At 40.6% G+C, this 18,093-nt stretch overlaps 3 protein-coding genes across 7 annotated transcripts in view; 1 reads left to right on the top strand and 2 right to left on the bottom strand.

The window, feature by feature from the left end:
• Positions 1-207: 207 nt before the first annotated feature.
• On the bottom strand, positions 208-13,103 carry ppp1r10 (protein phosphatase 1, regulatory subunit 10). Of its 3 annotated transcripts, none has more exons than XM_084379273.1 (19): positions 12,755-13,103; positions 12,510-12,587; positions 8,735-8,843; positions 8,530-8,616; positions 7,832-7,967; positions 7,683-7,734; positions 7,506-7,595; positions 7,280-7,408; positions 7,080-7,185; positions 6,245-6,348; positions 6,002-6,129; positions 5,468-5,627; positions 5,191-5,334; positions 4,792-5,038; positions 4,503-4,578; positions 4,117-4,335; positions 2,587-2,716; positions 2,102-2,467; positions 208-1,694 (listed from the first exon to the last, which is right to left on the bottom strand). In XM_084379273.1, exons 3-19 carry the CDS (start codon positions 8,839-8,841, stop codon positions 1,546-1,548), a joined length of 2,430 nt encoding a protein of 809 aa, XP_084235399.1. In that variant the 5' UTR covers positions 8,842-8,843; positions 12,510-12,587; positions 12,755-13,103; the 3' UTR covers positions 208-1,545. The 3 variants fall into 3 exon arrangements, with proteins under 3 accessions (XP_084235399.1, XP_084235398.1, XP_084235400.1); XM_084379272.1 differs by having other exon boundaries at positions 12,300-12,587; positions 12,755-13,102; XM_084379274.1 differs by lacking the exon at positions 12,510-12,587.
• mrps18b (mitochondrial ribosomal protein S18B) lies at positions 11,681-17,506 on the top strand. The gene is made up of 9 exons (XM_084379275.1): positions 11,681-11,802; positions 11,919-11,967; positions 13,916-14,014; positions 14,497-14,662; positions 14,743-14,840; positions 14,926-14,994; positions 16,273-16,339; positions 16,431-16,490; positions 17,176-17,506. Exons 3-9 carry the CDS (start codon positions 13,934-13,936, stop codon positions 17,370-17,372), a joined length of 738 nt encoding a protein of 245 aa, XP_084235401.1. The 5' UTR covers positions 11,681-11,802; positions 11,919-11,967; positions 13,916-13,933; the 3' UTR covers positions 17,373-17,506.
• Positions 17,507-17,510: 4 nt separating this feature from the next.
• The window catches only part of abcf1 (ATP-binding cassette, sub-family F (GCN20), member 1), a 29,971-nt gene continuing 29,388 nt past the window's right edge, over positions 17,511-18,093 (bottom strand). For all 3 annotated transcript variants that reach the window (XM_084379270.1, XM_084379271.1, XM_084379269.1), the window contains one exon: positions 17,511-17,964. In XM_084379270.1, coding sequence (XP_084235396.1) covers positions 17,798-17,964 — 167 coding nt within the window. In that variant the 3' untranslated portion in view covers positions 17,511-17,797. The remainder of the gene's footprint in view (positions 17,965-18,093) is intronic.

The following is an 18,093-nucleotide window of genomic DNA, read 5'->3' on the forward strand; positions in this document are numbered from 1 at the left end:
AACACTATCACTGTACATCTGACATGTCAGTGTTGTACAAGGAAAGATCTGAAAAAGATCTTAATCTATCCTTTAACACATACCTTGTATGATGTACACATTTGCATTATGTCCCATTTCACTGTAGTAATTATTTGCAGAATTTCTCATTTAATTCAAACTACTTGTTCTCAGCAGTCCATCTTTTAAATATAACACAGCACCATCTATATTTGGACATTTATTCAATACACTGTGTACAAAAGAGTTCAACGGAAAACATGACATGTGTATGAATGTGTACTCTGCATTCATACAAACACATGAATACAACATTTCATACAGAAAAACCTGAACCCCATGTTTGTATAAAAGAAAAATATTAAAAAAAAAACACATGGAGGTTGGAGGGAGGAACAAAACTTTACATTCTAACAGTCCCACAAGAGACACAAAAGTCATTGTTTTCACAGAAAACACTCATTATAGCTGACCTACAGAGCGGTTCATCATTTATCTGACCTCCTTAACACTGACGGTAAAAACCCTGCTGGGTTCAGATGGGAGCGCAGAAGACACAGGCAGCAGCTCTGAAATCAGGGACAAGTTGCTCTTCTTTAAGGACCATAGGACCAGATTTGACGCTCATGATTGTCACACCACACACACACAAACACACCATCTGACGGTCAAACTGTGGGCTGCTGAGCCAGAGCACATGGAGAGAAAGCTTATATAGAACACACACTGCTGTTGCTCCTTCAGTTTCTTAACATTCAATACCGGCTGCTCCAAGAAAAAAACAGAAAAGGCCGTCCGTCTTTGTCAGGTCAGCAGAGTTCATTTGTAATTTTAAAAAAAAATGTTTTTATCAGGATTAGGGGAAATAAAGCAGTTTAAATATTATGCAACTCTTCTTCAGGCCCAGTTTAATAAATCATATCTGTGGATAAATTCTGTTGGCCTTTGTCTTTATAAAGTGCTTCCTAAATCTTTATCTCACATTTTTGAGAACTGTGTAAGAAGGGAAAAAATTTGTGACTCTTCCGTACAAACCTCAATGATGAAGTAACAAAACTATGAAAGCAACATCACATGTAGTTACACAGTACGACAGCCGTAAGAAAGGAATTCAGTTTGTGTAGAAAGCTTTCTGCTGAGTAAGAGACTTCTATTTGGTCGACCATGTTAATGGTTAAATGATAGAGCAGATAGGCAGCTAGCTGCAGCAGCTCAGACACAGTGGTCAAGTGTGGTGGCTTGTTTCAGTCTCAGAGTTAAAAGTGATCACAATAAAAACACGCAGTCCATTCAATGATCATCTCACAGCCTTCAAGTCCCCCAGGTTTACTCTCCTCTCTCGTTTGTTCTGAAGTGAGGCCAAGCTTACTGCTTAAAGTCTGTCATCTACACAGTGACTGCACATACACTTCAGAGTGTACGACAGACTCCTGCTCATTATATGTTTGTGTCTCAAACAACAGCCTGCAGAGGTTTGATCGCAGAGAATGGCTCTTCTGGAGGCCCACAGATATAGGTTGGCAGCAGTGTGGCCTAGTGTCAATGCTATGGGTGCTGGTTGTGTTGGTTGTTGGCGGGGTGGTTAGGGGGCAGTGGCGGTCCATTTACCCCTGGGTGGTAGAAGGCACAGTTGCTTTCGTACCGGCAGCTTCCCTTCATCATGAAGTGACGACACACAGGCCTCTTGGACATGTCTGAAAGGATGAAACACAACATAATTGCCACCACACCACACAAAAACACACCCAATTTACATTTTTTTTTCATTTAGGAACACGTTAGTATGTTGACATGGAACAGGTGGCCTTGAGTTGAGATATTTTTGTCAACTGCTACGAATAAGAATCAACCATCAAGCTAAACGTTTACATCAATGTGTCAACTTTTTACTTCTCGCGACTCCTCTGCTGAACACCGTGTGAGACAGTAGAACATCAAGGATCCACTGTCATGATTTAGTGAGAGCAGCAAAGTGGTGAGTATGACATGACTGTTGTTGTACTGATGGAGTTTTTTGGTTTATGCTGGCCACAGCTAATATTTGAGACTCAGGCGATACTTGAGATTAAAGGGTAACTCATAAGCCCTATGTCACACATACCATTCATGTTATTGTGTCCTCCTCTGGGCCCTCCTCGTCCTCGGCCCCTGAAGCCTGGCTCTCCTCCACGGCCACGGCCTCCTCGGTGGAAGTGACCCCCTCGGTGGGGGCCTCCTCTCATGGAGTCATCTCCCCAGTAGTTGCCGTTATCTCCCCGGCCCTGGCCCGGTGGTGGCCCCATCATGCGTGGGCCTCCACCAGCGTTGAAAGGTGGTCCGTGGTTATGAGGGGGAGGGGGGTGGTTGAAGCGAGGCCCACCAGGCGGGTTGTTGGGCGGGTAGCCGCCATTCATGGGCATCTGCATGTGCATGTTCATGTTGTTCATGTTGTTCATGCCTGGACCGTGGCCCAACAAGCCCTGGTTAACTAGATGGGAAGAAAAACAGGTTCAACAACGATTAGCAACAGAAGGACCAGAAGAGTCATGCTATGACAACAGGAGCACAGATGAATTTTGCCAATAGACTATGGCCTATTAAATTTACCTGGTGGAGGTCCCCCCTGGTTCTGGTTCTGGTTCTGGGTCTGCTGCAGGGAGCCCAGTAGCTGTTTAATCTTGTCTGAGAAGTCGGGCTGCTTGATTAAGTCCTCAGTAGACTGATTACCAGAAGCACCCTGATGATAAACAGTTCTTATTAGCTACTCACCACAGACATGTTTACATTCAACTGCAAAGATGTGTTACACTCAGATTTAAATGCCATGAAAATTAAAATGTGAACTAAATAGTCTTTGACTAACAAGTTAAAAAAAGTAAACCTGGTTCCAGACTGTCAAAAAACTAAACCAATAGCCAATAAAAATGGCCCCATTGCAAAATTCAAGGAATACATGATTTATACCCTTTTCCACTGTTAAAAACTCCCACTTAAACACTAAAATTTGGCTTTTTTGTGCAATGGGGATGTGTAAACTCAGCATTTACACCTGGGTCAATTGACTCTGCCTACTGCAGAGGATTTTATCACCTGGGCTCGGCTCGGCTTTGATCTAATCGTAAGACCATAAGTGAACACACTAAATTCCGCCACACGAATTGATGATGCGTTATCAACATGCGGTGGTGGCGTGTAAATAAAGCAAGGAATTTGGGATGCAGTCTATTAATGACATTTTATTACTGGACACAGCGTTGGAGGCGGAGCCCCGTTCGTTCCTATGAAAGCTGCTCAGTGGTGTTCTGATGCCAAAAGCTTTACTTCCCGGCTATGAAAATACCTGGATCGCCGACCGAGCTGGCTAACTTCTGGTTTAGCGCCCGGCTAACTTGAATGGGGATAAAATAATTTAATCATGCGGCTATTCTAGTCTTTCCAAATGTTATTGGACTAAATGGCTCAAATTATGATATGTCATTTCGCAGGGGTTGTGACATTCAAAAGAATTTATCCACCGTTTTACAGACGCTTATTTCACAAAGGGTCTATTGTTGTTTTCTCTTCTGTTACAACTGTTTCCAGAGCATTCATGACATGAAACATGACGTCAGTGACGTACAACATAATGCTTCAGATAAAAACCTGTGTAGACCTGCTAATTTTGGTGGAAAAGAAACTTATAGGTCAATTGAGATAACATTTTTAGCAAAGGAGCAGCTGTGAGGGTTGCAGTTAGCTGAGCTGCAGACCAGAAAAGCACAAGACAACATTCAGTCAGTCCTCTTTTGAAGTTAAAGCCCACAGGTTTGCAATACCCTACCATCAGAAATACAACCATTAACTAACCTCAAAGATTTCTATACAGGGGCAATACTATGGCTTTACCAAAGGCCAAACTGCGAACACTGAGTTACATGTTTTATATGGCATGCATTTTTTACTTTTGTTTCCTGTTCTTAGTTGATTTTTTTTAGTCAATGTTCTAAATTGTTGCTACACTCACTGTTTGGAGTTGCTGCTTGTCTCTGTCTGTTTTATTTTTTGTTTTTATACCTGTATTAGAGGGTTTTGTCATGGGTTTTATTGTATTATCTGATTTTATTATTATTATTATTTACTGCATTATTATTTATTTACCATAATAGATGAAAGCAGCTCCTGTACATTGACAGTGGGAGCCACAGGGTTGTTGACAGTGTTTGTGGCTTGTGGGCTGCGGGAGTTGTTGCTCAGGTTGCCCATGAGGTTGGCCAGGACAGGTGGCAGCTTGGAGCTCTCATTCTGAGCCATGGCAGAGCCCTGCTGCGACGTGGTGTCCATGGGCTCACCGTAACTGTCATCCAACATTGAGGAGTCCTGAAGGGAAGATCAGACTGACAGCTTAGCAGGCAAGACATTTACACACATGTATACAATGTGTTTAATAAAAGAAAGAGATATGAGACAATGTGTGTGTGTGTGTGTGTGTGTGTGTGTGTGTGTGTGTGTGAGTGAGTGAGTGAGTGAGTGAGTGGCGTACTTACCTCATCTAGAGGGATGAGACGGGGAGGCATGGGTTCATAAGGCTCTGGGTCTGGTTCATGTGGACTGTCAGGCACACTAGTGATATGAAAGGATGAGAAATCATTACCACACATTGTAGGCCCTAACCCTTATTTCTTAGGGTGAAATTCTTAGAAGGTAGACATTAAAAAGGGTCTCTGATTAACATTTCTTATGAACACTGTCTTCAGTTTATGGCATTGGTCACTCATATATTTTTGATCCTGGAAAAACTACCACAGAAACAGCAGGTTTGGTCTAATGTCCTACCTTTCTTTGCTGAGGAAGATCTCCTGCAGGATGCCCATCTCACGGTCCCTCTGGGTGAGTTTCTCTTTGCTGTTGGCTCCAGGGCTGACCAGGCTTCCAGTCAGTGTCAGTGGCCTTGGGGGTGTCCAGGGGACCCTCTCTTCCATGGTGTCATGGGAGAGCCGACGGGCCATCTCAAACGTCTGCCGGTCCATCATCAGCTCTCGTTTGGCAGCCTCACCAAAGTCTTTAATCTTGTTCACGTTGACTATGAATTGTGAGTGGGAGTGGAATAATATCATTAATAATTTATATGTAAATGAGGAGGGATACCCTTTATGAGACCAGTGTTATGTTTTGCAAAAGAATCTTGGAGAATGTGATCCACACAACACATTAAGTATTCACCAGCTGGCTTACCTCTCTCTGTCTCATCCAGATCAAAGTAGAAGTAGTGTTTGAGCTGCTCCTCCTCAGCCCAGTGAACTGTCTTCTTCTTCTTGCCCTTCTTGGTCAAGCTTTCCTCTTCTCCACGTGGTTCTGCCAGAGCATTAGGCTTCTCGCCTACAAACAACAAGAGACAATGAGAAAGAAAAATGTTAGGATATTGAGAACACATTAAACACAAGATGGGTAAGAAGCTCATTATACTTCATTATCATCAAGAACCATATAGGTGAGATTGAAAGGTCCATACCATTGTCAGAGGCCTCGGGATCTTCAGATGGAACAGGGGTCCCAGGCTGCTCCACCTCCTGGTTTTCATCAGCAGGAGTGGTGGAAGCAGCAGTTTCTGGAGATGGCGGTTTAGCAGAAGATGAAGAATATGTAGAAGGTTTGCTGTCAAACGGACTCATCTGAGGACCAAAAAGACCCGAGAGTGAGAAGACTGGTTTTACACAAAAGTTTTACATTTAAATTTATATGTAATAAGACAAAGGTGGATTAACCCCTAAGACATTAAAGTCTTGCATGAGGAAACAGATTGGTGCTCTGATTCAGCTATTTGATCACTTATTTGCAACATCACTTAACATCAGATTGTGGAGATTATTATAAAGACAGCACAGCAAAGGGCAGGTTAAAATTCAGATTTATACTGGGGGTTTGTAGTAAAATATTAACTAACAAATAAACATAAGGAGGCCTAACAATAACCCTAAGGAGGATCTTTTGGACTGACAGTGGCCATAACACATGCTGATACCATTCTACTGAGATCAGTCAGTACCTTGTTAGACGTAGGGGAGACAACCTTGGTGGTAGCTGTAATACTGGTGCCAGGTTTCTTCTTCTTGATCTTGATACCAGGCACTGGGGCAGAATTCAGGGCATCTAGGAACCCTGTGCACTCTATTGCTGCAGTGAGGACATAACAGTGCAGTGAACACCACACCTGCTACATCACTATCATCTCTTTAAAACAGAATTAAAATGTATGCTCGTCTTTAAATGCATAGATGTCTGAACTTACGTTGTGCTGGAATGATCTTGACTTTGATCTCCTTAGCTGAGTTCGAGGGGGTATTTAGAGGTTTGTATTTTTTCTCCAGAGGCGGAGCATCTGATGGACCAGAGCTGTTGAAGGAGAATAAAGATTAACATACAGAAACACGTACAGACATCTGACAATCAAAGGAAAAACCTGAATAGATGAGTTGAGAAACATAATGAATTCAGATTCCACACAGGTGCACCGCATTGTAAATTCAGCAGTTAACATCCAACCATGCTCTGTGGAATGTATCAAAATGCTGAGCAGGCCCAGTTGATTCTGATTTTGAATCAAGATAGCAAGAGGAAAGATGTGGGTGACTTTGAAAAAGCATTTGTTGTTGGGGCACAGATGGCAGGAGCTTTAGTTACAAAGACTGCTCAACTCGCTAATGTCTGAATAGGAACAGGGCATGTGGGATTATTCAATGGCTTGACAAGTATGAAAATGATGTGATTCCTATGGTATGACCTTTGCAGTTACAAGATCTTAACCCACTCTAACATCAATGGGATATTTTGGATCAACTTGTCAGACAGCACTCTCCACCATCTCCACCTTTCATCCCTCAAGTAGTGTTCCAGAATCTTGTAGGATAATTGCCAGGGTGCATTGAAGCTGTTCTGGCAGCATGTGGTGGCCTAACACCTCACTGTGACGCTTCTTGTTGGTATTTCCTTTAATTTGCCATGTGTCTGTAAGTACTACCAACAGCCACCTCAGGGAAGTGAGGTATGAGGCAGTTTCATTAATACACCACAAGATGGTGCTGTGCTAACAGAGAGACTGAGGCAACAGGCACAGGGTACAGTACCTTGGCCTCTTGAGGACTGGAGGCTTGATGTTGTACTTGTCACCAAGCTGTGGGGCAGCAGGCGTCTTCTTAGGAGGGGCCGGGTTGGGAGTGTCCATTTCCAGTCCTACACAGCAGAAAACATATTGAGTATTTCATACAGAACTTTAAAATCCAAAATTCAGGGCCAACTACATCACAGCTCATCAGGTTCAGTTTACCTATGGAGCGAATCTTTGTGTGGCTGGGGGCATGAGCTTTAGGTTTCTCCTTCTTCTTCTCCTCCTCTCCACTCTTTTCCTTCACATCCCGCAAAGACACCTTGCTTTCCTCTTTCTTCTTTTTCTTATCTAGAAGATCATTATACAGTGTGTTACAAACTGGTGTGAGGAGGAAACAGCGTAAAACAGAGACAGAAGTTTAAAAAGTGAAATGGTGGATCTGTACCGGCAGGAGAGTTGCCACTGCTCGAGACACTCTGGGAGCGGATCGTAGCCATCCAGCCATCTACGAGCACGGACGCCAACTTCCTCAGATCTGAAAATAAAAGACAAGAGTATTAGTTGGATACATGCTACCGTCTTTACAAAAGAGTTTAGATGTCTGATGTACAAGCAAACTGACCTTCAGTATCTGCACTCTTGCTCAGCTGCTTCACCAGCTTGGCCGTGTTGTTCTGGGAGAAGATAAAAGCATAAACAGCAGGTAAGATGATACTGCTGCTTGTATGACATACTGGAGCTGTGTTCTAGGGGATAAACTGAAGACAGTACCTGTTTGAGGTGGTCAACTTTGAGAGGCAGCTTCTGGAGTGTGAGCAGGATGAGCTGCAGCAGGGGGGTGTTGTTGGTGGTTTTAGAGTAGGTGAGCCAGGAGTTGAGCAGCCTGTAGCCTCCAACCCTGATAAACCTGGATGAAGACAGCAATTTATTTATAATATAAACAGATGTACTGCAAATGAATGGAAGAAGTACATGAATTCAACAGTATTTCAATACATTGAGGTTAACATCAAACTTTTGTTTTCATTTCCACCACGCAGTAGCTACAAAGAGTTAGTGACATATGAAAACGTGTCATAAAACAATATTCTTTGAACTAGTCTGCTAATACCAAGGCATAGTTCTATTATAGTCTGAAAAAAAAATCCTGCTCCCACTGTTATACATGTATTATTTATTTCAGTAGAGATGTAGAGATGTGTAAAATCACAAAAGAATTTTTATTAGAGCTATTGTATTTTGACAGAATTAAATTTTACCAGAGTGGACCCAAAAGCTCTATAAAAAGCTAGTAAGCACAATGCAGACCTTGAGTAATATAAGTTGTTTTTGTTAGAGTTTAGAGTTATTTTACTTGAATGGAATGTTTTCATAGATGTCACCATCCCTGTGTTAATAACACCATTAATATATTTTGGTGAAGACAAAGACTTGCAATATAAAGAACACCAAGTTGAAGTAAGGCCTACCTGTTAAGAACATCATGGGATTTAGTCTGCAGCAGGATGTTCAGATACATACATCTACTGACCATCTTGGTAGAAGCTTTCATCAGGCTGCATTGGAAAAGAGCAACGGTGTTAAGACATACCATGGTGTAGAAGTTGTGACATAGTTGTTTAGGCTTACAGTTAAAAGCACAAAACAGTATCATGTCTCCTTTTAGTTTCTTACCTAAAAACCTTTGGGACTCCCTCCAGGCTGCGGAGCTCTCCATCTTTTCCCAACAGAGCCTCGACCCCCTTCAAAATCTCTCTGGGGTCGACTGGTCCCCCTGCCATATCTGAAATACACACATCACACACTATAACTCATGCCAAAAGGACACAGTTATATTACATTCATGATACATACAACCAATCTTCTGTCTATGTTAAGAGAGGTTTAAGTTCTGTTTACTGAGGACTGTTTGCCCACCAAAGAGAAAAAGGAGCTCAATGCTACAGAAATCCACCCAAACTATCTTTATCGTTTCAAAAAATGCCCATCAGGGCTACAAAACAACAGTTCACATCAAACACCACAGGATCAAAACTGCATCAGGCTAACAAGGTCACAGCAGAGTCAGATTCAACTTAGTGCTTAACACCATCCGGATAACATTTTGAATCATCTCATTTCAGTGATTCAGTGGTTGACAAGACCAACCCGTTTACATCACGGTCCAAAGAACTGACGCACAACACCCAAGTCAGGAGATCAACACCATGAGTCAGCCAACAAGGGTTGAGCAGCCCTAGCTACAAACCATCTTACAACATATATAGATAATTAGGAGCAGACCACTTAGATCTACTATTCAGTACATGATTCGATTATCACGCTTAGAAAGACAGAAGCAACATTTTCTAGATTCATGATCTGGCTGACATGGTCACATACAAATCCCTTTACAGAAAAGTCAGCAGCATGTTCTTCCAGCTACCAGCACTCTGCTGCTCTGGCTGTCAAACATCCACAGTGCATGAAGGCTTCAGTGTGCTGCCTCATACTTGAGATGTTTGAAGAGGTTTGTGGGGCCAACTTGACACTAGTTGAGCAGGGACAAGGGCAGGACACTATAACTTATTCCTCAGTGCCAGTGCTTCCTCTTTCACTTGCAGGACAGAACATATAGTCTGTTTGAATAGGCAGTTTTTATGTATGTGGGCCAGCATTGTTTATTCCAGTTCAAAGTCTGATTAAAGAGGCTGCAGTGAAGACAACAAAAATGCTTGTTTATAAAACGGACATACAAAGTGTTACAGTATAAATCATCTTGGTTTATTTGGCTAACTTTTTACTTTAACTGTTTCCCTGATCATATCAAACGCACTAATTAATATGTATTCAATATCTGTGACTACTCCTACCATTATTATTAGAAATATAAGTCTTATATTTACACGTTTCAAATACAAACCAAGAAGAAAGGTTAAAGTTTGGTTAGAATAAAAGTAGCCAAAGAGAGGAATTTTTGCAAGAAATGTTACTGATAATGATTTATCAATTTTTTTAATAGCACAACTCTATCACAATCATGGACATTTGTGCAAAAATGCAACTCAACAAGGAGAATGGACACAGAAACATCAATAGTACCTTATAAACCAGGTCTTCACTTATTAATATGGTATCCGATGAAAGGATGAATGATTCATTTCAAATTGTGCGCACCAATAAATTAAAGTGTGATTGAAGGTAACTGTATGAAGGATGCAATGCTTGAAAACTGTAGAATTAGTCTGTCAAATACCCATCTGTGTCCTGCGAATGTGATTATCAGACTGAAAGCATCTCTATACTGGGCTACAGTGGTGTTAATGACAGTGGCAACTGTTCCAGAGGGTAAAATTCAGACCACTTACTGCCACCTACAGGTTACTTTATTATTTTTTTTACACACTGGCACTATACTGTCTGTGTTGTTACACAATAGAGAAATGCATTACAAATTAATACATTTGTTAGTGCAACATTACATGACAATGATTTGAACTGCTACATTAATATGTAAAACAAACTCGTGGCTGAAAGCTGTTTACGACTTATAATTTTACTAAGTACGTATTATCTTTGAAAAGTCTAATGTGATCCACACAAAGACAGCCAACACATTGGCGTTCATAAATGTCTTCACTTTCATTAATTTTAAATAATATCATGACATAAGGTCTTCTACATAATCTCCCAATGGTTCATGATAGAACTGCTTTAAACATGCACTTGTTTCTTCCATGTTTATGAATTTATAAATGTAAATGTTTCCGTGCCAGGTTGTCAATTTATGTACAGAGCCTGCAATTCTGGTGGAATTCAATTCATTGGAAATGTCATGATGTGAGGAATCAGTTAGGTCTTACCCGTGTAACTGTTGTAGTAGAAGTTTTATATAGTCTCAGACCTCCAAAACACTGCAAATAACCCAACTCCTGTAAATGTCACAATTGTTACACATATACACAAAGTCAGTGTTAAACATCTCCCTGGTTCGTGGGGGAGAGAACATTATTTGTGTTAATTCATAATGTGATGTTATTCCATACACCACTGTTACATTATAGCAAAACAATCTGTGACTGTACTCAATGACCAAGCCCTCTACAACAATTAATTATTACAATTTGGATATCGGTTGCGCAACAACATACGTGGCTGAGTGAGGCAACGAGGAATATTCATCAAGGAATCCCGAATTAATCAAGTATCAGTGTAAAACGCCCTCAGTTATATAAGGGCAGGTCAGGAAGCCTATAAATGGCTTGCGCTTAACCTGACATCTGTCATTGCTGAGAACATGCCTGCTCCTGTGGCTAAGCTGCTTGACAAAGAGAAGTGAGCTTAGAGCTGACTGCCTCTCAGAGCCCTCCCTCCATTAACCACTTCGACGACGGCAAACCAATCCTTGCACAACCAACAATGGCTCATAGCAAAGATCGTACCGGGTTGATAGAAAAACAAGGCGACGTGCACCAGATAACTAGCGAACCATACGGGTATGGCGCTAAGACAAAGAAATGGACATCGACGTCTACTTGTTCGGCATTTCAGTTTTGTAAAAATAAAAAAAAAAGAAAGGAGAAAAAAAAGAAAAGAAAGAAAAACTCCCAAGTGTTGCTCCGAGAACACGGCTAGCCCCCGGAGCTGTCCGAGGTGAAAAGCAAACCACAACCAATCCACCATATTTGTCAATCCCGACTGTTTGTGCTTCGAAAGACCACTTCGCTTGAATCATCCTGCAATCTTTATCCACAGATTGCCGAGTACGTGATGCGGGCTTTCGGGAAGTCCCTGTGCTATAATTATCGACTTTTCAGCACACACACAGTGCTTCATAAAATGTCCACAATCCTCAAACTAACGCAATCTTTATGTATAGATTGCGGTGGGTGTTCGTTCCATGGAGCAGCCCCTACAAAACAAATCTGGTAGGCAAAAAGTCCGACTTCATGAGCTGGAATTTTCTGTCTATGCCTACGGCAATCTTTATGAGTAGATTGCTTATGGTTATTTTACAAATTTGTTGGCTATATTACAATTTTATTTGTACAATTCGCCCAGTCCAGTCTCACACACAAAGAAACGGAGCATTGTGCCTCCGTCCACTTTCCTGTGTGAGCTCATACTATAACATTGTCTATGTTCAAATTGTTTACCAAGCTAACCTACGGTGCCTGCTATCCAGCTACCGCTAGCTAGCCTATTATCATCGACTATTTTCATTTGTTCTCGATTCAACTTAACTTCAAAATCAACTTACTATTGATAATATAGATCCTCAGCGCCTCGGGTATATTTGAGTGTGCTTTTCAGGCACTTATATCTCTTATTTCATCAACTTCATATCGTCAACCTTCATGGTTTTAATATCAACTGAAATACTTCTTATGGGTGGGGCTGTGATAGCTAAAGGCTAGCCTTTCCTTCAGGAACAAACTGGAGGCAAAAATAGTAATCAAATGTCCATTACTTGAAGAAAAAAATATGAATTTGAGTAGAGTTGTTCAAAGTCCTCGACGGTTCAGTCTTCGGCAAAGCAAATTCATACCTGCAAAACACACAGAAAACACACATTTAATTTCGACTCTGACTAATTTCGTCGTCCTTCGTCTAGATCAAAGTCCATTGTTCTTTTTATACATTCAGTAGGAATTTCGCTTTTAAAAAATGTTGAATATTGAAAATAAGCCTTGTTGTCTTTCTGACTTGACTTACCTTTGACCAAATCCAGGAATGAGCTCGAAGAGGAGGGACTTAACTTTTATACTGGGTGACGTTTTTTACGTCACGGCCAGCGTTTTTCCTCCGTTTTTGCTTAAACAAAATGGTGGATACCCGACCTTGTCTCTCCACTCAAGGGCATAATGGCGTTGCTCTCATTTTCGGAACTCAGAATTTGAACATCTCCCTAGATTCACCTTGAAAGTATTGCATAGTTATATTATTAAAAAGATACTACAAAACACCAACGCGTTTTGTTGATTAAACTAGATTTTAGTAATGTAATCATATGTACATTAAGTTAATATTCATTCTTCAAAATGGCGACTTTTCTGTCAGGGTCGTGGTCGTGGGTAACCATGGGTGGTAACCTGGTAACCCACGACCTGCGAAACGTCTCGCGAGAGTGATCATTTAAACCAAACCATGATATTTCCCAAACCCTAACCACGTGTTTTTGTGCCTCAACTAAAATAGATTTTAACCACAGCATTGTCACATTATACGATATAATTAATTTGTACAAAGTGCCCAAAAAACACACAATACTTACAAATATCGTGAAACCCCGCCCCCCCCCCCCCCCCGCTTGACATCCCTCGTGCGCATTCTCGGTACTCCTGCGCATGCGCTTATGGAGCTCCATAAAAATCTATGTTGCACTTGGGTGTTTATTTATTTATTTAATATATTTAGTTTCACAAATAAACGGTTGTCAGGAACGTGATGGTCACATGCGTCAGCATTCACTTTAGCACTCATTCATATCCAACCAACTATGATATAGCCTACCTGGGATTTTTAACCATTTTATTGTTTTTTAAAAATGTATTGCTCGATAAACCTACAATATCGCTTTCAATATCATCTTCCCCTTTCACCTACAACCAATCAATGATTTACTCTATCCTATCACCAGTTTTCCATATTTTTATAATTTAGTTACTTAGCTGTCTCTACTTATACAGTTCTTGTTACTGTTATTTCAACTCTGTATGTTTTATTTATGCAGCCTTATCCAAAATAAAAACCACTGCTTGAGCACTTACACTAATTATGTTAAAATATAGCCTTTGTATATGTGTGTCTGTTTGAGACTGTTCTTTTATAAATAAAGTTTTTTTTCTGTTTTCTTTTTTTACTTTTCACCCACAGCCTCACTGTGACAGAAAAATGGCCGCCTCCATCCAGCGCACCGTGAGGATTTTGTTCCGTCTATCGTCTTCAACTTTACAGCCATTACGACAGTATCCGGTACTTCATTTAATTGTGTTGTTGATATACCCACCATTCGATTAATTTATGTGCGTAGAGGCTATGCAAAGGTTTTTGTTTCTTTTTAAATTGAAGTCAGACGCAACGCTGGACGCTGCCGTATGAGTATGCCGTTTATTCGCTAGTTAGCCAATATTAACTGAACCATGTCATTTCCAGTATAAAATCACCTTCAGGTGAACGTAATTCATGTAGAACTTAACAACTTGTCAGTAGCGATATGCTATTGGTAGAATACAGGGCATTGTTTATTTTTACTCAGTAGTGTGTTGTTAGCCTCGGCTTAACTGGGGTCACTAGTTTCCAAGCAGTATTGCTACGGTGTCCGAAAGGCTTCATGCATCCATTTTAGCTTTAGTGGCACCTTTCATTGTACACATATGACAGCAGGTGGACCATTATGAAGGTGTTTTGGATGTTGTGATGATGACAGTGGTGAGGGGATTTTCTTTTGCATTCAGTCCAGTCTGCAGAGGCTCCCCATAAGAACATGGCCAGGTCTCCCTCTACTTGTACCGCCAAGTCACTTTTTCTGCAAAGCAGCATCACTTCATGAGGATGCATGTCAGGCTGCTGAGGCTGTCTCCCGCTACAAGGACAGGCCCTGGGATTACCCGGAGAGTGAAGGTATGTTAAGGAAAATCAAGTCTCACTGTTAGCAGTAATGTTTGTTTTTACAGTAGACCTATATTAATTTCTCCTGACAGAGTACATTGAGAGGTATGGAACCAATCCAGTGTGGGAAGGCTACAGGAGGAACCACAAAGGAGGCATTCCACCACAGCAGACTCGCAAAACCTGCATTGTAAAAATGTTATTTTTAATGCACCTTACATTTGCTCCTTGTATCACTTATGTCATTTAATTTAACATAAATTCTGTTTCTGTAGAGAGGAGACAAGATATGTGGAAACCCTTGTCCAATTTGTCGGGATCCAAACATTATCATCCACCATCAGGTTGGTTTGCATCACTGTAATGTTCTCAACGGACATTGAATACACATACACCATTGATTTACACTGCATTGCTGTGTTCTAGTATACTATACATTAGTTTATATTTTTTTCTCACCAAGGTCCAACAACCTTGTCCAACAAAAAACAGACTAATCAACAGCTTCCTCCACAAGCTGTTAGATTGCTGAACTGCTGATCTGGAGCATACGCACTACTGCACTTCATGAGCCTTAGTCATAGTTTGTGTTGTGTTCTAAACTAGGCTGCTTCTTGATTCTTGGTGTTTTTTACATAAAAAGTCATTTAAGCTTATAGAATAAAATAGATTTTTTAAGATGAACAAAGTTTGGTTCCCATCCTTTGTGGCTTGTGACCTTAAATAAGAATGTCAAGTTGGGGGACTTGTGAAATGTTTCAGATGTTCACAGAAGTTATTAACATCGAAACTTCAGATGGTTATATTCGAAAGGAGGTCAAGTGACCAATATTTCACAACAAAAGAGACAAAAGATTTGAAAAAAGTACTAAAAATTAAAACACAAATTTGTGTATTGGAACTCTCCCAATAATAATCTCACGACCCCTCAGATTTGTTTGGTGACCTTTTAGAGGGGCCCATCCCCTAGACTGGGAACCACTGGACTAAAGTAGATAACTTTGTAGAAAGTAGTTAAAGCTAGCTCCACCTCAAGCGGTTTCAACAGTAAAATGCTGCTTAGAGATTGATGCATCAGTATTAATAATCGATCTTTTAATGTCAGATGGAATCATACAGTATATCAGTCATGAGGGACATTTTACTGCATATAGAGTACTTTTACTTTTGACACTTTTTGCTAATGTTACTGATAATACTGCTGTGCTTTTACTTCACAGGACTTTTACCTGTTATTTTGAGTACTTCTTCGACCACTGTTAAATAGTAAACTTCTTCGAGTTCCCTTACAGAGACCAGGATCACATGTAAGCCTTGTCAATGTTGGAGGGGAGTGCTTGTGTAAGCAGTTAAACTAAAAAAAAAACACTGGTCTTGAAACGGATAGAGTTTTCATATTTCTAAGTATGATTGCAATAATATTTGTAGCCAATAAAAGAGTACTCAATTAGCTTTTTCTTGTGTATAAAACGATGAAGTTGGGCTAAAATCACATCATAGTTAGCATCAGCGTTTAGTTCTGTTAACTATAAATAGCTTGAGCTTGCTGCATTATGCATAACAGCCAATTGCCTAATTTCCCCTCATACTGTACACTTACCCAAATCTGTCTTCTTTTGTAGAATGTGAAATTGCTGCAGCAGTTCATTAGCCCCCACACTGGGATGGTGTACGATTCCACTCGAACTGGTAAGAAGTCAACATGTCATCAGAGTGAGCATTTGTAATCCAGTTGATTATTACCAGGTGTCTCACATTGTGATGCTTCTGTTGTCTCCAGGAGTGTGTATGAAACAGCAGAAGAAGCTAAATGAGGCAATCAACACAGCACAAGATCATGGTACGTAAGACCATTTAAGATTCAAAATATAGAGTGCTCAACTATAAACAGCCCCTTTAAGGTCCTCTTCAGTGGTGTGCAGATTAATAAAGAAATATTGATACTTCTGATCCCAGATGTTTCTGTTGCAGGATTGATTTTCATATTTAAAGATTGATATGTAAACTCAGTCACTTGGGCTAAATGTTTAATTTGTCGTCATCATCAGGGACATAATAGAAAGTTAACTACATTATCACCAGAATCTAGACTCAATCATACACAGTTGATAAGAACTACTTCCCCTTCCACTTGTCATGGTCATATGCCAAGTGCGGGTCTATAATGCACAAACTCACTGACAGAGAGAGGACATGATGATGGCTGACCACAAACGCAGTCACACGTTGAACATCATTAGTCTTCAAAACAGTACTGTATGTGATGTGTGTGGGAGTGACTTTGTAGAAATCTGTTTTCACTTTGACATTAAAGAAATATTTTTTTGTCAAAAAAGCCAAACTATATTGACCATGGTTCTATTTATAAAAGGGGAAAACATCCAAGGGGATGATCACTTTTTATAGGCACTGTATATTGCAATAATATCGTTATCATGAATTATTTTGGCCACAATAATCATCCAGTGAAAATTTTATATTGTGACGGTCCTAGTATCACACTAACAACCTGTGTCCTCTTTTAGGCTTACTTCCCTTTCAGATTCCATTTGTGGAATTTTCAGGAGAGGACTACTCCAATTCCCATGATGCTGTGGGGTCCACACCATCTCCCCAATCCTTAACCTCTGGTGACACTTGGTATAAATGGTACAGTGAAATAATGCCTGATGAAAATGAAGTGGCTAAAGTCAAGAAGACATACAAGGCTTACCTGAAGTGACTGTGCTGTGATACTCTTGCCAATAATGCAATAACTGTAACTGCAAGTCTTTGGTCCACTATACATATGTACATGTCTATTGGCTCGTGTGAAATATCATACAGGTAGTCAAATAAAAACCTCACGCTAAAACACATGAAAACTTGCATTTATTTTATTGTTTAACTTTAGTAAATCATAACCACAGATCATATTCCAGACATTTCACCTCCCTCTATATTTATGGAAATTAATAGTAGGATCAACACTGCAGTATCCGTCCGACTTCAACCCTTTAAAGAAGTTGCCATCCAGAAGAAAACATTTTTTTAATTATCAATGTTACTTTATGAGACATGCTGACCAGTCCAGATGGAGCATAGGGAGCATATGACTGAGGGACACAGTGTAATTCTGTAATGTGTCCTGACAGCGGCTCAGTGTGATCACGGGTTGACCTTGTTGACCATGGTCTCTCCCAAGGACTCCAGCACCTCCCGCTTGTAATCATCAAAGTCTCCATCGATCTGGTTGATCGTGCGGTCCTCCACTACCCACAGCTGACACTGAGTCTCTGTGATGAGCCGGGCATCGTGACTCACAATGATTACAGCTGGATAAGAACGAAAAGTATGTTAGTAATGTCAAGCCAACCAGTACACCGATGTTTAAAGATGTGGGGAACAGCTCTACCATTTACCTGACCGTTAGATTGTAGTCTTAGCGGTTAGCGTCTCTCTTT

This window comes from Pagrus pagrus (assembly GCF_965226575.1).
Source record: "Pagrus pagrus genome assembly, chromosome: 17".
NCBI lineage: Eukaryota > Metazoa > Chordata > Actinopteri > Spariformes > Sparidae > Pagrus > Pagrus pagrus.